Raw genomic sequence first — 26,659 nt, 5'->3', positions numbered from 1 at the left:
AAATAAACAATTTCCCTCAACTTCTCTACATTGCCCTTTCTCACAGATTAACATTGGATGGCACCAGACTGTGTGCAAATGGAGTTCTGGCTAATTCTAGCTGAAAAGACATGATGTTTCCAGGTATTGATCAGAAAGATGGGAGCCCTTGGTTAGAAAGCAGACTCTTCATGCCAGTCAAGAAGGCTGCATTAGGACACACTTGTCTGTGTAAATATAGGATCTGGAACAGCCAGTTGATAACTGTGTTGTGCTGGTGAGGTACCATCTATCATAGTGTGAATCTACGAAAACAATTACAACCCGAAGTGATCATGTGATTTAAGAAAAATCATAAAGAGCCACATTGTGATAGTTTTGAGCTTTGTACTTATGAGAGGAGGAATACAGGCAAGAAACACCGCAAACCCCTCTGCAGGCCTTAGAGTAACCATAAGTGAGGGTAATGAGTTCCTTGTTGCTTTTCTCTACTGCAGCCTCTGTGTGCTGACCACAGGGAGGTACATCCCCAGGTCGGTGAATCCCAGCTGCAAAGGACTTTTCAAACAGGGTTTCAATTAGGGCTCTCTGTTTTCAAATGACTGTGGTTTTAGTCCCAATTGCTTATTTGTTTTGTATTATAAACCTGTGTAAGAGTCCTGATCATTTCCTGTGCCACAACCTGCAGGTGATCCTGCTTTGTAATGTCCTGCACAAGACAAATTATTCTACAAATTTAAGTTCAGCCATATTCAGGTTTTTAGGACACAGGTACAATGCAGCCAGCTCTGTGCCAGCATAGAACATGAATGACCCCTGGCCCCTTTCACCTTACATTCCTTGATCCTCTTTGAATACTCATAAGCAGCTCCCAACTCTCCACATCCTTCTAGAATTGCACACTCCCCATGGAATGGCCAATTAAAATCTTTTTTTTAGAACATTTGAGAGCATTTCTAAGGCATAGGTCCAAATATTTCCACATTACTCAAGTACTGATTCCAAAAGTTTAAAATTTCATGGTTAGGTTAATAATATTAACTTGAACAATTCTATTCCAAGGACCAATTTTCTACTTTGCTTTCCAGTCTCATGGTTGTGACAAATATCTGACATGATGAAAGACAGGAAAGAGTGGATATTTGAATATTATTATCTCACAGTTTGAGGGTACTATAACAGCAGAGAGTGTATGGTGTAGGAAGTATGAGGCTTCTGGTCACTCTGTGCCTATCACCAGGGAACAGAGAGCTATGAATGATTCTGATCTTCTTCTTCTTTTTTATGCAGTCTGAGTCCAGTGCTCATGGAATGATGCCACACATATTTATCATAAATCATCCACCTCACTTATCCTAGCCTAAATATTCTCACATACATGTTTAGAAGTCTTTTTGTTCTATGATTCTATATCCTGTCATCAGCCACACATTGCTCATAATCAAAACTTTTCCTGACATCTGATCTTGCTTCTGTGCTCAGTTGAGTCTGGGTATATTGAGTTTATAATAGTTACTTTCTGTCAGGAACACGCATATCTCTGTTATTTTCAACCCATTGGCTTCCAGTTTAAAATTCCTTGTCACATATCTATAGATGTAACTCTACCATCTTCACCTGTCACTCTACTCTCTGTCCTGTGTGGGTTAAATTTCCAGCACATACATAGTTTGTCCACTTGAATTAATGAAATTCATATACTCCTAGAAGGCTACTGCTTTCCAAGTCCCCTATAACATCACCACAAGCCATGGCACAAATGTTCTGGTACAACCACACACCCACAAAAAAAAATTAATGTAATAAAAATGATATATTTGGACCATAAATTGTCAAGAAGAGGATTAGGAATGGTTAATATTGAATGTTGAGTGAACAGGATCTGAAATCAAGAAATACAGAAGCCTATGGTAATGTCTCAAAGAGGTTAAGATGAGGTTAATTGGGCAGGGAAGAACCATCTGAAATAGAGTAGCATCATTCCTTGGACTGAGGCTCCTGGCTGCCTAACAAGGAGGGAGCTAGGTGAGCATCTGCAGTGCTCTAACTACTCTCCCTGCTCCCTAACTACTAATGCAATGTAGCAAGCAACTTGGGACTCTTGCCCTCATGATCTCTCATTCATGATGTGTATTTCCTCAAATTAAGAGCCAGTATAAACTTTTCTTCCTTTATTGCTCATGTTATGTATTTTGTCAGAGAAATGAATCAGGTATGTGATATGGTGGTTGGTGGTGAAGGAGATGGAACATCTAGATGAGTTGTTCTCAAACATCCTAATGCTGTGGCCCTCTAAAACCCTCTCCCGTGTTTTAGTGACCCCCCAACCATGAAATTGTTTTCATTACTACTTCATAACTGCAATTTTCTATTTTTATTAATCATAATGTAAATATCTGTGTTTTCCAATGATCTTAGGCAATCCATGTGAAAGGGTCATTCAACCCAGAAAAGGGACCACAAACCACAGGTTGAGAACCATTGATATAGATCCATTGAGAGAAAGTATTCACACAGTCTAACACACACTCAGAAAGATGACCTGATTAAAGAATAGGGACTAATGTTCCCAGAAAGAAAATCAGGATTTTTTTAAGGTCCTGAAGGATGGCTGATAGATTAGCATGGTCCTATGCTACCCACCACATGGACCATCAGAGCACACTGGAAATGCCTCAGTATTTGGAGCATTTATTCACAACTGGGCAAATAGGAGATGGCTACTGACTTCTAATAGAGACAGACAACAGATGGCACTAGCATACTCAGTGAACAAACAGCATTGCCTTCTTTCTCCAAGAGAGCAGCATCCCACACTCCCAGCAGTGCCAAGGCTAAAACTTCCTGCTCTACCTTTCAGAGATATGAATACTTAAGTGTCTCCACACAAGAATGGGGTTTATTTTTTTTGTGTTGAGGTGTCTGCTTACTTGCAAACCGTATTTCTCATGGGATTTACTAGGTTTACTGAGGACACATGCCTTTATACTGTATTCTTTCTTGCTATTGCTTGTTGGCACTGTGGAATGGGATCACAACCTGCAGTTTAGAATGTGAAAACATTTAACGAATGGAATGTGTTTGACAGCAAGGAAGGAATAAAACTTAGACACACTCCCAGAAATCAAGTTGATATTTTATATAGAATGAATTGGTGATTACACAGTACTGTGTACAAATGGGCAATTTCTTCAAGGATTCTCCTGGTAGATGTTAAAATGCCAGAGCCCTCACTTCAGACCTTTTGCTCAGCCAGGTTGGAAGCACACTGGCCCTTCACCTGACTCTGTACTTTCAAAGCGATCATCTCACAGAGAAACAAAATCACGCCAAAGAGTGACATCGTGGCAGTCAGGACACCCATTGGGAACACGTTTGTGCAGTGTTTCTTTATAATGTCCTCCTTTTTAACGGGAAAGTCGGCTGAAAAGTCAAGAGTGGTTTGCCCATAGATGTCTACTAGGTGGTTCAAGGTCACAGTGATAAGTGTGAAAAGGCTGCTCGCAGCCAAAATTATGGCAGATATCTTGTAGCAAAACAGCTCCATCTCAATGAATGGGCCTTCCTTACAGCTGATCTTAATGGCCACTGAAGTAAAAATCAGGACTAGGATTTTCATCAAAATGGCCCACGCTATCAGGACTTGTAAATACTGAAATTCTGATGACTTGTTCCAGGTTTCATTGATAGGAGTGTGAACCAACATCCTGGTTACAGCCCCAGAGATGTTAACGTCCTGAGTGTAATAAGCTTCCCAGAGTCCAATTGACACAAATTGTACAACCTTGTTGTTAAACTCCCACAGGCGCCAGCATTGGCTGTTTGCAAGGATGATTTCCAATACTAAAGCTGATGTACTGCAAATCAGGCCACTGAACTTGAAGATGTACTCCTTCATGTTGGCAAATCTGAAGAAGGCATCAAAGAAGAATAGAGTCAGTGAGAATACAAGGGAAGGCAGGAAAACAGAAGGAGTCATGGCTTAGAGAGCACTGAGCTCTCATACCTTGTCCCTATTGTCACATAGAGATGTTTCAGTGGTCTTTGTACAGATTATTATTCTTCACAGAGTAGATAATAATATTTGTTGACTAGGAATTTTAATGCTTAGAACTGACAATGAGAAGAGAGTTTGCAATATCATATGTAATGTCATGCTTATTTTACCTGTAATTGCAATTTGTAAATATTTTAATACCATGAAGAGAGGAAAAAGCAGAGGAATTCTCAAATTAATAGTCATTTTGAAAATATAGTACTATAACATTTCATGATTGTTACAAACTGAAATCATCTGTGAAAGAAAATGAAAATAATTCACATAGTAAAATCATTTATGCAAAAATAACAAACTTGACATAAATTTGTGTATACATATATGTGTATAAAAAGAGATCTATACATGATAGACCTCATAAATGATAGTGTACAATGCCATCCCTCTTTGTGAATTTTACAGAAATGTACACTTCTCTAAAGAAAGCTATACAAATTTTATAATTGAAACCAGAAAGCATATGCCCATCAACATCTATCTGTAATATAGCTGGGGATAGAGTTCAGTGGTAAAGTGATTATCTAATACACACAAGCCCTGAATTCTTCTTTAGTATCTGTAAACCAAAATCTATATGTAAAATTGTCCAGAGAGTGAGTCAGAGGAATAGGGGAAATGGATAATTAACACATAAAATCTTAGAAGTCCATAAAAGTGGATTTTTCTAATTTTAGCACATCTCTTACTTAAAATTTCATCTTTAGATAATTAGCTTCATTTCAGTGAAACAAAAAGAATCCTGACATATTTTTGTTAGCAAATATCTTCTTTCACAGAAAATTTACACTCTATATTGTAACTTTAAACAAACTTCTTTGCAACTTTTCTCAATTCCAATCTTAGGATGAAGGAAGGAGGTGAGTCATTTACTCACTAAGCAGGTGGATAACATCACTGCTAACTGCGCATGCAGAAGGTTGAAGGAGCCTACACACTGGATCTCCTTGCCAGGAAACTTTCCCTAACAGCTACCCCCTGCTCTAAAGTCTCTGTAGAATGTGCTTCCTGACTGAGTGAAGGCAGTAGCTGTTCTAATAGGGAAGTTTCATCAGCAAGATGAGTTCACAATTCATGGTGGCTTGGGTAACACCCTGCCCACATCATCTTCCTTTCCAAGGCAGGCTGGAGGCAATGGACTCCAAGAACAGTGTGCTTTGAAGCAGTACTGAGAACACAATGAAGATTGCTGGTGTTCCAGAAAAAAAAAATGAGCTAGCTTGGCAGTATCTGTTTCTTCGGGTGTTTGAAACACGTGGAGTAGATGCGCATGATTCATAAAGACCATATTTGAAAGCTCCCATATATAACAAAAAGTTTTTATACCTTTTTGTATTATGGACAAGAAGATTCATTTAGAAGGTGGCAGGATCACAGTCGTTCTTCCCAGTAACAGTAAATGCCCATATATGCAGTCAGAGAAAGAGTGGAAAAACCTTCAGAAAAAAGAAATTCTGTTTAGGCAGACATTTCAGCTCAGAGCAATGTCTCTCTACCCTGTTGATCCCACAATCCTTTCCATTCACTCCTGTCCTTGGCTTAAGAAGAATCTCATTTAAACACTTCAGGAATATGCATACATCTTACTAAGGACACCCATCTAATCATTTCCTCCATTTTGTAAGTAAGGAAACAACAGAGAGAGGTTAATTCATAAACTCAACATCAGGGACCTACACAATTAAATCTGCAGGGCAGCTCAATGATTACCTGCAGTCCCACATGGGGCTTCTAGACACTTACCCACATGTCAATGGCCCTTTCTGGCATTCTCTGTTCCGTGAAATCGAATGTGATTATTAAAACCACCTGGGAATGTAAAATACTTGCCTCTTTTTCTCTTCTAGTAAGACTAAATGTGAGTGACTGCCAGTTGACTGAGAATTTACTCACTTTAAAAATTCTTGTTTCCATGGCTACTAAGGCTGAATGGTGGATTATGAGCAAAGAACACAACTTCCTAGCCATATTTGGCCATAAAGGATCAGTGTGCTTAACTTCCCTTTGTATGTGAATAGTCTTTAAAAGAGGATTTTCCTTTTTGAAATCATGCATCAAATAAATACTACAATGCCTGATGGACATAGTAGAGATAGTTATTTGAAAAAAAACTAAGCCCTCATGCTATGGGATGGTCTGTATGGCAAATGTGTTGCTCTGATTGGTCAATAATTAAAATACTGATTGACCAGTGCCTAGGCAGGAAGTTTAGGTGGGACTAACAGAGAGGAGAAAAGAAAGAACAGGAAGGCAGAAGGAGTCACTGCCAGCCGCAGCCAGGACAAGCAGAATGTGAAGACACTGGTAAGCCACAGCTACGTGGCAAGGTATAGACTTACGGAAATGGGTTAATTTAAGCTATAAGAACAGTTAGCAAGAAGCCTGCCACAGCCTTACAGTTTGTAAGCAATATAAGTCTCTGTGTTTATTTGGTTGGGTCTGAGCGGCTGTGGGACTGGCAGGTGACAAAGATTTGTCCTGACTGTGGGCCAGATAGGAAAACTCTATCTACATCCTCATCCCCCATTCCTTACCCTCCAGTGTCTGTGTGGTGGAAGATAGAAGTTTCACTTTAGGCAAACTGTCTTCATTGGAGACTTTGAGGCCACCTTACCTTGTAGAAACATCTTAGATAGAGACACAATATATATATTGTCAGTAAAAACAGATTATATGTATATAAAACCATGAGGTATTTTTTTTTGAATAGAAAAATATCCTCCTTTTATCTTTCTGTGTTTTACTTCAAACTGTTACTTTGATGATACTAGTTAGGGTTTCTACTGCTGTGATAAAAACACCATGACCAAATTCAACTTGGAGAGGAAATGGTTCACGTGGCTCACATTGCCACATCATAGTGATTCATCTCAACAGATTAGGGCAGGCACTCAAGGCACAAACCAAAGACAGAAAAAGAATCAAGCAGGAGCCATGGAAAAACACTTCTTACTGAGTTGACCCCCATAGTTTCCTCAGTTTGCATTTTTATATCATCCATTACCAGAGGCCCAGGTTTTGTGCTGCCCACCTTCTGCCAGGACATCCTACATAAGATACTAATCAAGAAAATTACTAACCAAGAAAATGTCCTATAGACTTGACTATAGGCAATTTGATGGAGTGAATCCCTTAATTGAGCTTCTTCTTTTCACGAAACTCCTAAGTTCTGACACACTGATATAAAGCTATGTAAATTTACACAATGGTATTTCTTACTATGGTCACATCTTGAGAACATGCCATATTGTAAGCATACAGTTAAAATTAGCCCAAGTGTGCAAATGAGTGGTAAAAAGAGAAGGAAAGTTTCACTTTCTTTTTAAATCTGATCTCTTTGTACTTCATAATGTATTTGTGGTATAATAACCAATGAAGAAAACCTACACTTTGTGCTACATGGCAGCTTCCAGAACACACTGATACCAAAATCAGAGTGAATTTCTTAGAGTGAGCTGTGGAGATCAATGGGAAGTACATCAACATCCTGTTACAGGAAATGGGAAGACAAGAATGTTTCATAAAAAGCATGGTATAGCCCTACTGTATAAATGTGCATGTTGTTGTTTTTATGTATGTGACAAACAGGGAAGATTCCACAGCCTGCCATCTTAGATAGCAGAATTCTAACAGCATTTGCCAGCAAATGATAACCACAGAGTCCGCTGGAAGTAAATGTGACCTGAAAAGCATCATCCAGATTCTCAGGAGCTTGGCCCAAATGTCAGCTGATGATCTGGGTGTGGTGAACCATAACTTTAATCTCAGCAATGGGAGGGAGAGGCAGCCCAATCTCTGTGAGTTCTAGGTGTGACTTGTCTACATAGTGAGCTCGCAGAAAGCCAGAGGTACTCTAAAACCAGGTCTCATGAAAATAAAGAAAGGAAGAATTTTGCTGACATGCACAACATGCCTTTGTTTGAGACCTCTGCTACAAACCCCAATGGTGATTGTGCTCTCTACTCTTGATCAACTTGAAACACAGTAGAGTTTCTTTGAAAGATGGAACCTCAAATGAGGGATTACCTCCAACAGACTGGATTAATGACTCATGGGATATAGACCAGCCTTGCATGATGGTTTCCTCTAACTGAACCCTTAGTTCTGATAGGTTGACCTTCTGAACTTTAATTGTCACTGCTTCGTACACCCATTGTCTTTTGCTTCCAGTGGCTCTCAATATAAGGGAGTGTAAAAAAAAATACTACTTAGAACACCCCTGTTGATAGGTAAGTCAGAGCTGAAGGTGAAGTTAATAATGTGGTGGCTTATATTTACTGTGTTATCATTAAGGACTAAACTAACAGAAAGAATCCATGAATTGAAAATTGGAGGAATTTATTTTAACTAGGACTTTTATTTTAAATATGAAATGTTATAAAAAAAAAAAACTTTAGAGACAACTGAAGGAAACTATCCAGAGTCTGAACCAGTTAGTAAGAATATGTTCCTATTTCTCTAGTTTTCTCCTCATTCCCAGTCATGTTTTATTCTCAATGTTACATTAACAGACTTGAGTTATACTTTTGAAGGCATACCTTACCCTCACAATGTTGAAAATTTACATGGGTATCTGTAATGCCATTATTTAGCCATTTTTTTTCAAATGCTTGGATTTTATTGCCACCCGAAACTATTCTTTTTCAGGAGGAAAGATAAGTAAAATATGGAAAACCATCTTATCTGCTCCTTCTTAGAAAATAGGAATATTTTTAAATTTCCCAAAACATGTCATCATGAATTTCAGATTGTCCATAAAAAATAGCACCCTTTCATATGATGTGAATTACAGAAATGGAATTTTAGCTATTAACTTCAGCTAAAGTGTCCATATTGACCATTACCTACAGCTTACAATCATTGGTAGCCTTAAAGGAAATTAAGCCAAAAGACATTTTATTTAAATATTTTCAGAATGTGGGAAACAAGTGTAATCTAACTCAAATTAGCACTATTGCTACCGAGGGAAATTAATCTGTTTTTCTTCCTCATAAACCATAGAATAAATTGTTTTGTTACTGTTTCATAATAAACACATGGCTGTATTAATTGTTATGTATATAATGAATTGGTTGGTTGGCTGGTTGGTTGGTTTAGTTAGTTGGTTGGTTGCTTGGTTGGTTTGAATCATAGTCTCACAGTATAACTTTGGAGTGAACTTCACTATGTATATGAGACTGGCCTCAAACTTACAGATATCTGCATGCCTTTTGAATGCGGAGATTAAAAGCATGTATTACTATGCCCCAAGAGTGTAACAGTTTCTCAAAGAATGGAATTTATCATTTTTCAAACTCCTCTGGGAAGGCCTCACCACAAAATCCCCCCATCAGTTCTTGCAGTCTACATGCCCTGCCCCAAAACGCATCTGCCTGAGACCCCAGTAACTTCCTGAGTCAAAGAAACCAAACTGCCAGCTCTCATTGCACCAAGAATAATTCCTGAGACACGAATCAGCCAGCCCTCATTAGACCAAGAGTGGCTTTCTGAGACATAGAATCTGCCACCTCTCACTGTACCAAGAGAGGCTTTCTGAGACACAGAATCTGTCAGCTCTGACTGGACCAAGAGCCCTGATTGGACCAAGAGCAGTTCTGTGAGTCACAGAATCAACTAGCTTGGGTTGAGCCAAGAGCAGTTCCCTGAGATACAGAATCTCCCAGCTCCAATTAGACCAATGGTTAAGTTTGGACCTAGAGGGGCCCCCTGCCACACAGAGACAACAAGCACAGATTGGACCAATAGCAACTGGCTAAGAAACAGGGACTCCTTATACCTATTAGAGGAAGAGATAGGCTGAGGTCAATGCAAAAATACATACAACAAGATAAAGAGCATTACAGCATCACCAGAATCTAGCCATTCTCCAACATCAACACCTGAACATCACAATGTAGAAAAAGCAGAAGACAGCAACTGTAAAAAGAGCTTCATGAAGATTCTAGAGGCTTTTGAAGAAAAATAATGAAAATTTCATTTAGAGAAATGGAGGAAGGACTGAAACTGTTCCCTGAGACAGCACCTGACTGGATTAAGAGGTGAGTCTTTATCCTCATACCCGAACACCCCAGCCCCTAGGCTTTGGGAACAGGGGCACAACCCTGTGTCCCTACACTCCAACCCATTGCAGTTCCAGTTTCAGGCCAGTTGGCAGGCAGACTTCTTGCACACAGGACAGACTACCACCATGCCCCATCAGACCCTGTAACCCAAGTCCCCTTCCCACAATCCCACTCACCTTCTGATATTGCAACTGTTCCCTGAGACAGAGCCTGCCAGCACCCAACTGGACTAAGAGGCCTGTTGGCAGGCAGACATCCTGCAGACAGGTCAGATTACCACCATCTACCACATGGTAAGACTGCAGCTACTCCCTGAGACAGAGTCCACTAGGGCCAGTTGGACTAAGAGCTGCTGCCTAAGACAAGAATTCCACCAGGATAGACTAGACCAAGAGATCCTACTGGATCAAGAGTACCAATCAGACCAAGAGAGCGCCCCCCCCACCCCCCCCCGACACAGACACCAATTTCAGCAAGTGGAGAAATAGTTGGGTAGACACCAGGGCAAAAATATAGTCAACAACATAAAAAACCAGTATGGCTCTGTGAGAACCTACATCAGCAAGACCTGAACACCCCAACACAGAAGAAACAGAAACTATCTACCATGAAAATGACTTCAAGAAGATATTAGAAATCTTAAAAGAGGAAATGAAAAAATCCCTTAAAGAAATCGAGGAAAAGTCAAACAAAAAATGGGAAGAAATCAGTAAATATCTTGAAAGCCAATTCAACAAGTGCGGGAAACAGTTCAAGATTTCAAAACTGAAACGAAGTCAATAGAGAAGACACAAACTGAGGTAATGATGGAAGTGGAAAATCTGAGTAAACAAACAGGAACTAATGATGCAAGTATAACCAACAGAATACAAAACATGGAAGAGCAGATCTCTGGCATTGAAGATACGGTAGAAGAAATAGATTCATCAGTCAAAGAAAACACTAAAACCAATGAAGTCATTACCCAAATTGTCCAGGAATTTGTGACACCATGAAAAGACCTAACCTAAGAATAATAGGGATAGAAGAAGGAGAAGAACACCAACTCAAAGGCACAGAAAATATATTCAACAAAATCATAGAAGAAAACTTTCCCAACCTAAAGAAGGAAATGCCTATACAAATACAAGAAGGTTTTTGAACACCAAATAGACTAGATAAAAAAAAGTCCCTGGCCACATAATAATCAAACCACTAAACATACAGAATAAAGAAAAATTATTAAGAGCTACAAAGGAAAAACGCCAAGTATCATATAAAGGTAGACCCATCAGAATAACACCTGACTTCTCAATGGAGACTCTAAAAGCCAGAAGGTCCTGGTCAAATGTTATGCAGATACTACGAGATCATGGATGCCAACCCAGACTATTATACCCAGCAAAACTCTCAATCAACATAGACAGAGTTAACAAAATATTCCATGATACACCAGATTAAAACAGTATGTCTCCACATATCTAGCCCTACAGAAAGCACTGGAAGGAAAAATCCAACCTAAGGAAGTTAGGTACAACCAGGACAACACAGGCAATAGATAGTCAAATACCAACAAATACCAAAGAAGGGAAACATACAATACTACCACCAAAAAATAATGGGAATTAAAAATAATTGGTCATTAATATCCATTAATATCAATGGTCTCAATTCAACTATAAAAAAACACAGGCTCACAGAATGGATACGAAATCAAGATCCATCCATTTGCTGCATATAAGAAACATACCTTAACTCAAAGTCGGACACACATCAGAATAAAAGGCTGGGAAAAGATATTCCAATCAAATGGACTTAAGAAGCAAGCTGGTGTAGCTATTCTAATATCTAATAAAATAGACTCCAAACTAAAATCAATTAAAAGAGATCAGGAAGGGCTCTATATATTTATCACAGGGAAAAGCTGACAAGATGAAGTCTCAATTCTGAATATTTAATGCCCCAAATACAAGGGAACAGACATTCGTAAAAGAAGCTTTACTAAAGTTCAAACCGCACATCAAACCCCATACACTAGTAGTGGCAGACTTCAACACCCCCCTCTCACCAATGGACAGGTCTGCCAGACAGAAACTTAACAGAGAAATAAGGGAAAAAACAGACATTATGACTCAAATAGACTTAATAGATATCTATAGGATATTCCACCCTAACAAAAAAGAATATACCTTCTTTTCAGCACCCCATGGAACATTCTCCAAAATCGACCACATGCTTGGTCAAAAAGCAAATCTCAACAGATCCAAAAAAATTGAAATAACCTCCTGTGTCTTATCAGACCACCATGGCTTAATGTTACACCTGAACAACAACAAAAATTACAAAAAGCCTACAATCTCATGCAAACTGAATAATGCCCAATTGAATCACCAATGGGTCAAAAAAGAAATAAAGAAAGAAATTAAAGATTTCCTAGAATTCAATGAAAATAATGTACAACATACCCAAACCATGAAAAGACCAAACCTACGAATAATAGGGATAGAAAAAGGAGAAGAATACCAACTCAAAGGCACAGACAATATATTCAACAAGATCATAGAAGAAAACTTTCCTAACGTAAAGAAGGAAATGCCTCTGAAGATAGAAGCCTGTAGAACACCAAACAGACTAGACCCCCAAAAAAGTCCCCTTGCCACATAATAATTAAACAACCAAACATACAGAATAAAGAAAGAATATTAAGAGCAGCAAAGGAAAAAGGCCAAGTGACTTATACAGGCAAACTCATCAGAATAACACCCGATTTCTCAATGGAGACTTTGAAAGCCAGAAGGACCTGGACAGATGTAATGCAGACACTAAGAGACCATGGACGCCAGCCCAGACTAATATACCCAGCAAAACTTTCAATCATCATAGACGGAGTGAACAAGACATTCCAAGTCAAAACCAGATTTAAACAATACTTATCCACAAACCCAGGCCTACAGAAAGAACTAGAAGGAAAATTCCAACCTAAGGAAGTCAGATACACCGTCGAAAACACAGGCAACAGAAAAAGCCACAGCAGTAAACCCCAAATTAGAGAAGAATACACACACTACCACCAAAAAGAAAAAAGGAATGAACAATCACTGGTCATTAATATCCCTTAATATCAATGGACTGAATTCACCTATAAAAAGACATAGGCTTACAGAATGGATATGAAAGCAGGGCCCGTCTTTCTGCTGCATACAAATAACACATCTCAAATTCAAAGATAGACACTACCTAAGAATAAAAGGCTCGGAAAAGCCTTTCCAATCAAACGGTCTTAAGAAACAAGCAGGTGTAGCCATCCCGATATCCAGCAAAATAGACTTCAAATGAAAATCAATCAAAAAAGATCAAGAAGGGCATTGCATACTCATCACAGGAAAGATCCACCAAGATGAAGTTTCAATTCTGAACATTTATGCCCCAAATACAAGGGCACCCACACATGTAAAAGAAACATTACTAAACTTAAACCACATATAAAACCCCACACATTAATAGTGGGAGATCTCAACACCCCACTTTCTCCACTGGACAGATCTCCCAAATCAAAACTTAACAGAGAAATAAAGGACTTAACTGATGTCATGACTCAAATGGACCTAATAGATATGTACAGAACATTCCATCCTAACAAAAAAGAATATACCTTCTTCTCAGCACCCCATGGAACCTTCTCTAACATTGATCACATACATGGCCACAAAGCAAATCTCAACAGATACAAAACAATTGGAATAACCTCCTATGTTCTATCAGACCACCAAGGTTTAAAGTTAGATTTCAACAACAACCAAAACTACAGAAAACCTACAATCTCATGGAAACTGAATAATGCTCATCTGAATCACCAATGGGTTAAGGAAGAAATAAAGAAATAAATTAAAGCACATACCCAAACTTATGGGACACTATGAAAGCAGTGCTAAGAGGGAAATTCGTAGCACTTAATGCCCACATAAAGAAGTTGGAGAAATCTCACACTAGTGATTTAACAGTACACCTGAAAGCACTAGACAAGAAGGAGCAAAGTCTCCCAGGAAGAATAGACCCCAGGAAATTATCAAAGTGAGAGGTGAAATCAATAAAATAGAAACAAAGAGAACAATACCAAAAATTAATGAAACAAAGAGTTGGTTCTTTGAGAAAATCAACAAGATGGACAAGCCCTTTTCCAAACTAACCAAAAGACAGTGAGAGAGAATCCAAAAGAACAAAATCAGAAATCAAAAGGGAGATATAACAACAGACATTGAGGAAATCCAGAGAATCATCAGGTCATATTTCAAAAACCTCTACTCCACAAAACTGGAAAACCTAAAAAAAAAATGGATGATTTTCTGGATAGGTACCACATACCTAAGTTAAATCAAGACCAGATAAACTGTTTAAATAGACCAATAATCCCTAAGGAAATAGAAACAGTCATTAATAGTCTCCTAAACAACAACAAAAAAAGCCCAGGACCAGATGGTTTCAGCACATAATTCTACCAGATCTTCAAAGAAGAGTTAATGTCAATACTCTCTCAATTGTTCCACACAATAGAAACATAAGGAACATTACCAAACTCCTTCTATCAGGCTACAATTACCTTGATTCCTAAACCAAGCAAGGATACAACAAAGAAAGAAAACTACAGACCGATCTCCCTCATGAACATTGATGCAAAAATACTCAATAAAATACTGGCAAACAGACTCCAAGAACACATCAAAACAATTATCCACCATGATTAAGTAGGCTTCATCCCAGGGATGCAAGGGTGGTTCAACATAAGAAAGTCCATCAATGTAATACACCATATAAACAAAGTGAAAGAAAAAAAAACCATATGATCATCTCACTAGATGCAGAAAAGTCATTTGACAAAATCCAACACCCCTTCATGATAAAGGTTTTGCAGTGATCAGGAATACAGGGAACATACCTAAATTTAATAAAGGCAATTTACAGCAAGCCAACAGCCTACATCAAATTAAATGGAGAGAAACAAAAAGCAATTCCACTAAAATCAGGAACAAGGCAAGGCTGTCCACTCTCTCCATACTTATTCAATATAGTACTTGAAGTTCTAGCCAGAGCAGTAAGACAAATTAAGGAGAATAAGGGGATACAAATTGGAAAGGAAGAAGTCAAGCTTTCCCTATTTGCAGATGACATGATAGTATATTGAGTGACCCCAAAGATTCCACCAAGGAACTGATACAGCTTATTAACACCTTCAGCAACATAGTAGGATACAAGATGAACTCAAAAAAATCAGTAGCCCTCTTTTATACAATTGACAAAGAAGCTGAGAAGGAAATCAAAGATACATCACCCTTTATAATAGTCATAAATGACATAAAATACCTTGGGGTAACACTAACCAAGCAAGTGAAGGACCTATATGACAAGAACTTTAAGTCCCTGAAAAAAGACATTGAAGAAGATGTCAGAAAATGGAAAGATCTCCCATGCTCATGGATAGGCAGGGTTAACATAGTAAAAATGGCAATCTTACCAAAAGCAATCTACAGATTCAATGCAATCCCCATCAAAATACCAACAGAATTCTTCACAGACCTGGAAAGCATAATACTCAACTTCATATGGAAAAACAAAAAACCCAGGATAGCCAAAAGAATCCTGTACAATAAAACAACCTCTGGAGGCATCACAATCCCTGACTTCAAGCTCTACTATAGAGCTACAGTAATAAAAACATCTTGGTATTGTCATAAAAACTGAACATGGACCAAAGGAATCAAATTGAAGACCCTGGCATTTACCCACACACCGATGAACATATAATTTTTGACAAAGAAGCCAAAAGTGTACAATGGAAAAAAGAAAGCATCTTCAACAAATGGTGCTGGCATAAATGGATATCAATGTGTAGAAGGCTGCAAATAGATCCATATCTGTCACTGTGCACAAAACTTAAGTCCAAGTGGATCAAGGACCTCAACATAAATCCAGCTACTCTGAACCTGCTAGAGGAGAAAGTAGGAAGTAGTCTTGAACGCATTGGCATAGGAGATCACTTCCTAAATATAACACCAGTAGCGCAGACACTGAGACAAACAATCAATAATTGAGGCCTCTTGAAACTGAGAAGCTTTTGTAGAGCAAAGGATATGGTAAACAAGGCAAAGTGACAGCCTACAGAATAGGAAAAGGTCTTCACCAACTCCACATCTGACAGAGGACTGAAATCTAGAATATATATATTCTAGATTTCATATATATATTTCATATATACATGTCTTCCCATTTCCTATAACAGGATGTTTATGCACTTCCCATTGTTCTCCACAGCTCACTCTAAGAAATTCACCCTGATTTTGGTATTCTGGAAGCTGCCATGTAGCACAAAGTGTAGGTTTTTTCATTGGTTATTATACCACAGATACATTATGAAGTACAAAGAGATCAGGATTAAAAAGAAAGTCAAAGTTTCCTTCTCTTTTTTACACTCATTTACACACTTTGGATATTTTTAGCTATATACTTACAGTATGGTATGTTCTCAAGATGTGACCATAGTAAGAAATAACATTGTGTAAATTTACATAGTTTATATGAGTTTGTAAGAACTTAAGAGTTACCTGGAAAGAAGAAGCTCAATTAAGGGATTCTCCCCATGGAATTGCCTATAGTCAAGTCTATAGGACATTTTCTTGGTTAGTAATTTTCTTGATTGGTATCTTATGTAGGAGGTCCAGGCAGAAGGTGGGCAGTACAAAACCTGGGCCTTCTGGCAATGGATGATATAAAAATGCAAATTGAGCAAGCTATGGGGGTCAACTCATAAGAAGTGTTTTTCCATGGCTCCTGCTTGATTCTTTTTCTGTCTTTGGTTTGCGCCTTGAGTGCCTGTCCTAATCTGTTGAGATGATGCACTATGATGTGGCAATGTGAGCCACGTGAACCATTTCCTCTCCAAGTTGAATTTGGTCATGGTGTTTTTTCATCACAGCAGTAGAAACCCTAAGTAGTATCATCAGAGTAACAGTTTGAAGTAAAACACAGAAAGACAAAAGGAGGGTATTTTTCTATTCAAAACAAAATACCCCATATATATATATAATCTGTTATTACTGACAGTATATAATTTTTGCCTCTATCGAAGATGTTTCTAGAAGGTAAGATGGTCTCAAAGTCTCCAACGAAGACACTTTCCTCAAAGTGAAATGTCTATCCTTCCACCACACAGAAAATGGAGGGCAAGGAATGAGGTATGAGAGCTTTTTTTTTTTTTCAAATACCTGTCTGTGCTTTGCCCATCAGTCATGGTAGTACTTATTTGATGCATGGGTTTCAAAAAGGAAAATCCTCTTTTATAGACTATTCACATACAAAGGGAAGTTAAGCACACTGGTCCTTTATGGCCAAATATGGCTAGGAAGTTGTGTTCTTTGCTCATAATCCACCATTCAGCCTTAGTAGCCATGGAAACAAGAATTTTTAAAGTGAGTTAATTCTCTGTCAACTGGCAGTCACTAACATTTGGACTCCCTAAAAGTGAAAAAGAGGCAAGTATTTTACATTCCCAGGTGCTTTTATTAATCACATTCAATTTCACAGGACAAAGAATGCCAGAAAGGACTATCAACATGTGGGTAAGTGAGTGTAAACGCTGCTGAATATCATGTGTCTGGAAGCCCCATGTGGGAAAGCAGGTAATCATTGAGCTGCCCTGCAGTGAGATGTACGAATACTCCTGAAGTGTTTACATGAGGTTCTTCTTAAGCCAAGGACAGGAGTGAATGGAAAGGATTGTGGGATCAAGGGGTTGGAGAGACATTGCTCTGAGCTCAAATGTCTGCCTCATAGAATTTCTTTTTCTGAAGGTTTTTCCATTCTTCTTCTAACTGGAGATATGGGCATTTACTGTTACTGGGAAGAACGTCTGTGATCCTGCCACCTTCTAAATGAATCTTCTTATCGATAATACACAAAGGTATAAAAACTTTATGTTATATATGGGAGCTTTCAAATATGGTCTTTATGAATCACACACATCTACTCTACGTGTTTCAAACACAGGAAGAAACAGATACTGCCAAGCTAGCTCATTTTTTTTCTGGAACAACAACAATCTTCATTGTGTTCTCAGTACTGCTTCAAAGCACACTGTTCTTGGAGTCCATTGCCTCCGGCCTGCCTTGGAAAGGAAGATGATGTGGGCAGGGTGTTACCCAAGCCACCATGAATTGTGAACTCATCTTGCTGATGAAACTTCCCAAGTAGAACAGCTACTGCCTTCACTCAGTCAGGAAGCACATTCTACAGAGATTTTAGAGCGGGGGGGGGGGGTAACTGTTAGGAATGTTTCCTGGCAAGGAGACCCAGTGAGTAGGCCCCTTCAACCTTCTGCATGCACAGTTAGCAGTGACATTATCCACATGCCTAGTGAGTAAATGACTCACCTCCTTCCTTTATGCTAAATGATGTAGTATTACCCCTCAGTGTGTAATTTTTCTCCTTTTCATCCTAAGATTGTAATTGATAAAAGGTGCAAAGGAGTTAGCTCAAAGTTACAATACAGAGTGTAAATTATCTGTGAAAGAAGATATTTGTTCACACAAAATATGTCAGGATTCTTTTTGTTTCACTTAAATGAAGGTAATTATCTAAAGATGAAATTTTAAGTAAGAGATGGGCTATAATGGGAAATATCCACTTTTATGGATTTATATGATTTTATGTGTTAATTATCCATTTCCCCTATTCCTCTGACTCACTCTCTGGACAATTTTACACATAGATGTTGGTTTACAGATACTAAAGAAGAATTCAGGGTTTTGTGCATGTTAGATAATCACTTTACCACTGAGCTCTATCTGTTGACGGGCATAGTCTTTCTGGTTTCAATTATAAAATAAGTATAGCTTTCTTTATAGAAGTGTATATTTCTCAAAAATGCACAAAGAGGAATAGCATTGTACACTATCATTTATGAGGTGTATCACTTATGTACAGATCTCTTTTTATAAACATATATGTATACACAAATTTATGTCAAGTGTGTTATTATTTTTACATAAATCAGTTTAGTATGTAAATTATTTTCATTTTCTTATGTTCTTTCATAGATGATTTTAGTTTGTAGTAGTCATGAAATGTTATAGTACTATATTTTAAAAATGACAGTTAATTGAGCATTCCTCTGCTTTTTCCTCTCTTTATGGTCTTAAAATATTTACAAATTGCAAATACAGGTAAAATAAGCATGGCATTACATATGATATTGCAAACTCTCTTCTCATTATCAGTTCTAAGCATTGAAATTCCTAGTCAACAAATATGATTATTATTACTCTGTGAGGAATAATAATCTGTACATAGACCACTGAAACATCTCTATGTGACAACAGGGACAAGGTATGAGAGCTCAGTGCTCTCTAAGCCATGACTCCTTCTGTTTTCCTGCCTTCCCTTGTATTCTCACTGACTCTATTCTTCTTTGATGCCTTCTTCAGATTTGCCAACATGAAGGAGTACATCTTCCAGTTCTGTGGCCTGATTTGCAGTACATCAGCTTTGGTGTCTGAAATCATTCTTGCAAACAGCCAGTGCTGGCGCCTGTGGGAGTTTAACAACAAGGTTGTGCAATTTGTGTCAATTTGGACTCTGGGAAGCTTATTGCACTCAGGACTTTAACATCTCTGGGTCTCTGACCAGGATGTTGGTTCACACCCCTATCAATTCAACCTGGAACAAGTCATCAGAATTTCAGTATTTACAAGTCCTGATAGCGTGGGCCATTTTGATGAAAATCCTAGTCCTGATGTTCACTTCAGTGGCCATTAAGCTCAGCTGTATGGGAGACCCATTCATTGAGATCCAGCTGTTTTGCTACAAGATGTCTGCCATAATTTTGGCTGTGAGCAGCCTTTTCACGCTTGTTACTGTGACCTTGAACCACCTGGTAGACATCTATGGGCAAACCACTCTTGACGTTTCACCTGACTTTCCCGTTAAAAAGGAGGACATTATAAAGAAACACTGCACAAATGTGTTCCCAATGGGTGTCCTGACAGCCACGATGTCACTCTTTGGCGTGATTTTGTTTCTCTGTGAGATGATCTCTTTGACAGTACAGAGTCAGGTGAAGGCCCAGTGTGCTTCCAAACTGGCTGAGCAAAAGGTCTGAAGTGAGGGTTCTGGCATTTTAACATCTGCCAGGAGAACCCTATAAGAAATTGCCCGTTTGTACACAGTACTGTGTAATCACCAATTCATTCTATATAAAATATCAACTTGATTTCTGGGAGTGTGTCTAAGTTTTATTCCTTCCTTGCTGTCAAACACATTCCATTCTTTAAATGTTTTCACATTCTAAACTGCAGGTCGTGATCCCATTCGACTGTGCCAACAAGCAATAGCAAGAAAGAGTACAGGATAAAGGCATGTTTTCTAAGTAAACCTAGTGAATCCCATGGGAAATATGGTTTGCAAGTAAACAGATACCTCAACACACAAAAAGAAACCCCATTCTTGTGTGGAGACACTTAAGTATTCATATCTCTGAAAGGTAGAGCAGGAAGTTTTAGCCTTGGCACTGCTGGTAGTGTGGGATGCTCTCTTGGAGAAAGAAGGCAATGCTGTTCACGGAGTATGCCAGTGCCATCTGTCGTCTGTCTCTATTAGAAGGCAGTAGCCATCTCCTGTTTACCCAGTTGTGAATAAATGCCACAAATGCCCAGGCATTTCCAGTGTGCTCTGATGGTCCATGTGGTGTGTAGCATAGGGCCATTCTAATCTATCAGCCATCCTTCAGGACCTTAAAAATATCCTGGTTTTCTTTCCGGGAACATTAGTCCCTATTCTTTAATCATGTCAGCTTTCTGAGTGTGTGTTATACTGTGTGAATACTTTGTCTCAGTGGATCTACATCAGTGGTTCTCAACCTGTGGCTTGCGGCCCCTTTTCGGGGTTGAATGACCCTTTCACAGCGATTGCCTAAGACCATTGGACAACACAGATATTTACATTATGATTAATAACAATAGAAAATTTCACTTATGAAGTAGTAATGAAAATAATTTTATGGTTGGGGGTCACTGCAACATGGGGAAGTGTATTAGAGGGTCGCAGCATTAGGAAGTTTGAGAACAATTGACCTAGATCTACCATCTCCATCACCACCACCCACCATATCACATACCTGATTCATTTCTCTGACAAAATACATAACATGAGCAAGTAAAGGAAGGAAAGTTTATACTGGCTCTTAATTTGAGGAAATACATGTCATGACTGAGAGATCATGGGGGCAAGTGTCCCAAGTTGCTTGCTACATTGCATTAGTAGTTAGGGAGCAGGGAGAGTCGTTAGAGCACTGCAGATGCTCACCCAGCTCTCTCCTTGTTATGCAGCCAGGAACCTCAGTCCAAGGAATGATGCTACTCTATTTCAGATGGTTCATCACAGCCCAATCAACCTTACCTTAACCTCTTTGAGACATTACCATAGGCTTCTGTATTTCTTGATTTTAGATCCTGTTCACTCAACATTCAATATTAACCATTCCTAATCCTCTTCTTGACGATTTTATGGTCGAAATATATCCCTGGGCGGAGCCTTTCTTTCACTTATTTGATAGATTTCTTTTTGCTTCTACAAATTAAACAGCCATTTAGTATCTTCTTATCTATATCATGTCTGGAAGTACCATGATGGGTTAGCCAGCACCAAAGGTCCAGACCAATCATGCCACCCTAAAATTCACCTTTCCTTTGCTGACAATTATGGTTCAGGCAGTTATGAACATTGCTTTGGCTATACTGCCCAATACAATATGTACAATCACTTCGCCTTTGGCAATTCAGTACTGCTGCCTGGTCCTATCAACTCTGGTGCCCAAAAACCCATTACATTTAATTCATCCAACTGAGCAGCAGAGTCTCCAACCATAACTGTTTGGCATAAGAAAAATAAAGACAACAAACTTCAAATGTGCTAGTGCCCCCTCACAATTTTGCATTATATAGGATTAGTGAAAGTCAGTTGCCAGCCAGCAGGAAGGGCTCCTGCAGGAAGGCTCCCAATTCACCAAGACCCATCAGCAGACCCTGAAATCTAACACCCTGCCTTCATATCCATCTTCCTGAGACCCCAGCCACTTCCTGAGGCTTAGAAACCAACACCCAGCTCTCACTGGGTTTAGTGAGAGAGCTCTCATTAGTCAAAGAGCTGTCATTGGACCAAGAGTAACTTCAGGAGACAGGGAATCTGCCAGCCCTCATTAGACCAAGAGTGGCTTTCTGAGAAGTAGTATCTGCCACCTCTCATGGGACCAAGAGAGACTTCCTGAAAAACAGACTCTATTAGCTCTGACTGGATCAAGAGCCCTGGTAAGACCAAGAATGGATCCACAAGTCACAGAATCAACTAGTTTGGGTCAATCCAAGAGCAGCTCCCTAAGACATAGAATCTGCCTGTTCCAATTAGGCTAAGAGCTAAGATTAGACCCAGAAGGGCCCCCTGAGAAACAGACACAACAAGCACAGAGGGGACCAACAGCAACTCGCTCAGACACAGGTACCTATTATACCTATTAGAGGAGGAGAAGGGCAGACGTCAAAACAGAAGTACATAAAACACACAAAGAGAAATACAGCATCACCAGAACCTAACCCTCCTCCAACAGCAAGACCTGAATATCACAAGGTAGAAGAAGCAGAAGAAAGCAAACTTAAGAACAGCATCATGAAGATGATAAAGGCCTTTCAAGAAAAAAAAAATGAAAACTGAAATTGAGGAAAAGACAAACAAAAAAGTGGAAAAAATCAATAAAGAAATTGAAAAAAAAAAGACAAACAAAAATTGGACGAAATCTATGAAGAAATAGAGGAAAAGACAGGTAAAAATTGTAAGAAAGCAATAAATTTCTTAAAGAAAACCATGAAAAGGCAATTAAACAGGTGAGCGAAACAGTTGAAGACCTGAAAAGGAAAATAGAAACAATTGTGTGAAGAAGACACAAACAGAGGGAAAGCTGGAAATAGAAAATTTGAGTAAATGAACAGGAAACACAGATGAAAGCATAACCAACAGAATACAAGAGATGGAAGAGAGGATTTCTGGTGTAGAGGATACAATAAAAGAAATGGATTCATCAGTCAAAGAAAATAACAAAGCCAAAAAAGTCTTTACACAAAATGTCCAAGACATCTGGGATACCATGAAAACACCAAAGCTAAGAATAATAAGGATAGAGGAAGGAGAAGAATACCAACTCAAAGGCACAGAAAATATATTCAACAAGATCACAGAAGAAAACTTTCCCAAATTAAAATAGGAAATACCTATGAAGATACAAGAAGTCTATAGAACAACAAAGAGAATAGACCCCTCCCCCCTTAAAAAAAAGTCCCCTGGCACCATAATAATTAAACTACTAAACATAAAGAATAAAGAAAGAATAATAAGAGCAGCAAAGGAAAAAGGCCAAGTGACTTATAAAAGCAAACCCATCAGAAAGCCAGAAGGACCTGGACAGATGTAATGCAGACACTAAGAGACCATGGATGCCAGCCTAGACTGATATACCCAGCAAAATTTGCAATCATCATAGACAGAGTGAACAAGTCATTCCAAGACAAAACAAGATTTAAACAATACCTATCCACAAGTCCAGCCCTACAGAAAATTCCAACCTAAGGAAGTCAGATAAATCCATGAAAAAACAGGCAATAGATAACACCGCAGCAGTAAACCCCAAAGAAGAGAAGTACACACATACACACTACCACCAAAAGATAACAGGAGCTAAGAATCATTAGTCATTAATATCGTTAATATCAATGGACTTAATTCACCCATAAAAAGACACAGGCTGACAGAATGGACATGAAAGCAGGACTCATCTTTCTGCTGCATACAAGAAACACATCTCAATTTCAAAGTTAGACACAACCTCAGAATAAAAGGGTGTGGAAAGTCTTTCCAATCAAATGGTCTTTTTTTCTTTATTAAGATATTTTCTACTCACTCCACATGCTATCCACAGACCACCCCTCCTCCCTTCTCACATCCCCCAGTCCTCTTTTCCAAGCCACCTCGCATCCCCACTTCCCCCAAATTGAATTCTCCTATGGGGAGTCAGTAGAGTCCAGCACATTGAGCCTAGGCAGGTCCAAGCCCTTCCCACTGCACTAAGGCTGTGCAAAGTGTCACACCACAGGACCGGGTTCCAGAAGCCTGCCCATAGACCAGGGACCGGTCCCCATCTCCCTGCCTTGGTCCCACCCAAACAGTTTGAGCCAAACAACTGTCTTCCATATCCAGAGGGTCTAGTCAAGTCCCATGGGGGCTCCACAGCCACCAGTCCACAGTTCATGGGCTTCCACTGGTGTGGCCAGTCATCTCTGCATGTCCTCCCATCGTGATCTCGATGTCCCTCACCTGCAGTATCTTTTCTCTCTCTCATCAACTGGATTCCCTGGGCTCAGCCTGGTGCCTGGCTGTGGATCTCTGTATCTGCCTCCATCAGTCACTAGACAAAGGCTCTATGATGACACCTACGTTATGCAAACACTCTGGAAATCAGAATGATGGTTTCTCAGAAAATTGGGAATAAGTCTTCCTAAAGACCCAGTTATACCACTCTTGGGCATGTACCCAAGGAATGCTCAATCATACCACAAGGACACATGCTCAACTATGTTCATATTAGCATTATTCGTAATAGCAAGAACCTGGAAACAACCTAGATGCCTATCAACTGAAGAATGGGTAAAGATATTATGGCACATATACACAATGGAGTACTACTCAGCTGTAGATGTAACCAATCGTCTTATTAAAATAAGAAACACAGAGCCAATGTAAAAGAGAAAGCCGAGAGGTCAGAGCTCAGAGATAAAATCTTACCTCCTACAGTGCTCCTAGCTTCCCCGAGAGAGAGCTACTTCCTGTTTGTCTGTGTTTAAATAGTCTTTCTGTTCTGCCTTCTCATTGGTTGTAAACCCAACCACACGACTGCCTCATCACTGCCTGTAAGTACCGCCCTCCAGGTCTTAAAGGCGTATGTCTCCAGTACTGGCTGTATCCCTGAACACACAGAAATCTACCTAGCTCTTCTAACCACCACGCTCTTGCTATGGCTCTAATAGCTCTGACCCCAGGGCAACTTTATTTATTAACATAAAATTAAAATCACATTTCAGTACAAACAAAATATCACCATATTTCCCCTTTTCTATTTTAATAAAAAGAAAAAAGGCAAAAGGTTATAACTAACAAAAGAAAAACTATATACAAAAGTACAATAACTATATACAATATATACAAGTAACAAATATCTAAACGATGTCTAGTCCATTTGTATTTGACAAATCAGAGAAAATAATTCCCTTATCTATCCTATTTTAGTAAGTCCAAAATGTATCTAATTCACTTTCTATCCTAATTAATCTTCAACTATAACTAACTAATCTTCAACTCCCTCAGAGACCCAAGAAGGAAATAATATTAGCTAACAAAAATAAAAACAGGAAGTGCACAAAAGCAACTTCCAAAAATTTTGTGAGTTGACAGAAACAGCCAGCTGCCTGGACAGTCACCTGAGGTTTCTTCGCAGTGTTGGGGCATCATCTTCAGCCTATATGCTTATTGTATCTGACAGACTCATTTGTGAAGTAGGTTGTACACAAGGTCAACAGTTCAACCTCACATTGGGTGAGAGCAGTCCATGTACTAGAAACACCTGAATTCCACTAGTGTCATGTCATGATTCAGAATTTTAATTTCTGGAAATTGTTGATGGTTTTTGAATTCAGCTGTCCATTCTTCTTGGCTGTGTATATATGGCTTCATCTCAGCATCCCTTTCTTCTCCACATCCCTCTATTAAGTGCCAGTCTACTATTGAGAGGCGTGAGCTTTCAGTTGCTGTTCCATTGCACAACAGAAGCCATCGGCCCACTGCCTGTTCAGCTGCCTTCGAAGAAAAGGGCACTGTACCTTTTCCGGATTGTGAAGGCCACTTCAGGGATGGTGCCATATTGTCCTGGCCTCAGAAGATGCCTTCTGATAAAGCCATAACCACACTTGTTTTGGCAGGAATCAGTAGTCCTTTGTTTTGTGTTCTGTCTGTCCATTTTGTCCTGTTGATTCGAGGATACTTTGTTGTCCAGTGGCTAACTTTTGCCACAGTGAAAGTTAACTCCATATGCAGTTTCTTCAATGCCCATATTTTCTCAAGTAGATTGGTACTGCCAGGAGTCGACATGTCTCAAAAAAGAAAAATTTCTAGGTTATTAAAACATTTTAAATGCCATATTCGGTAGATCTCTGAAGGTTTTGAAGATGACCTGTCTAAAATATATCTGCTCAATTTTTAAAACATATCTAATATGACTACAATTTCTATTGTAATGTCTAACTACTTTCATTTCTTTATATCCTAATAGTTGGTAATAATGTAAAGTATTTAAAACTAGTAATTGTCTTTTTCTTTTCTTTTCTTTCTTTCTTTTTTTTTAAAAAAAATCAAGAACCTTAAATCTAATCTCCTTTGCTTAGCCTTTTTCCTAACCCTTGACAACAACTTGTAACCTACCCCCCTAAATAATGAAAATTATCCC

The 26,659-nt window shown here is 38.9% G+C and overlaps 2 protein-coding genes and 1 pseudogene across 2 annotated transcripts in view; 2 read left to right on the top strand and 1 right to left on the bottom strand.

Annotated features, from left to right (window-relative positions):
- Positions 1 to 3,103: 3,103 nt before the first annotated feature.
- Positions 3,104 to 5,465, bottom strand: LOC143270763 (uncharacterized). Its single transcript, XM_076561817.1, has 2 exons — positions 5,360 to 5,465; positions 3,104 to 3,887 (listed from the first exon to the last, which is right to left on the bottom strand). The coding sequence occupies exons 1-2, from the start codon at positions 5,386 to 5,388 to the stop codon at positions 3,215 to 3,217; spliced, it is 702 nt and encodes a 233-aa protein (XP_076417932.1). The 5' UTR covers positions 5,389 to 5,465; the 3' UTR covers positions 3,104 to 3,214.
- A 12,448-nt stretch (positions 5,466 to 17,913) lies between these two features.
- Positions 17,914 to 20,332, top strand: LOC102908872 (uncharacterized; annotated as a pseudogene).
- The window catches only part of LOC102915353 (uncharacterized), a 28,069-nt gene continuing 19,323 nt past the window's right edge, over positions 17,914 to 26,659 (top strand). Inside the window, exon 1 of the mRNA XM_076561779.1 lies at positions 17,914 to 18,025. The gene's annotated coding sequence lies outside the window, so the exon portion shown is untranslated. The remainder of the gene's footprint in view (positions 18,026 to 26,659) is intronic.

The sequence above is a fragment of the Peromyscus maniculatus genome, chromosome X, assembly GCF_049852395.1.
Source record: "Peromyscus maniculatus bairdii isolate BWxNUB_F1_BW_parent chromosome X, HU_Pman_BW_mat_3.1, whole genome shotgun sequence".
Classification (NCBI taxonomy): Eukaryota; Metazoa; Chordata; class Mammalia; order Rodentia; family Cricetidae; genus Peromyscus; species Peromyscus maniculatus.
Note: the sequence above shows the minus strand (reverse complement) of the source record. Positions and strands in the feature narration are given on the sequence as shown.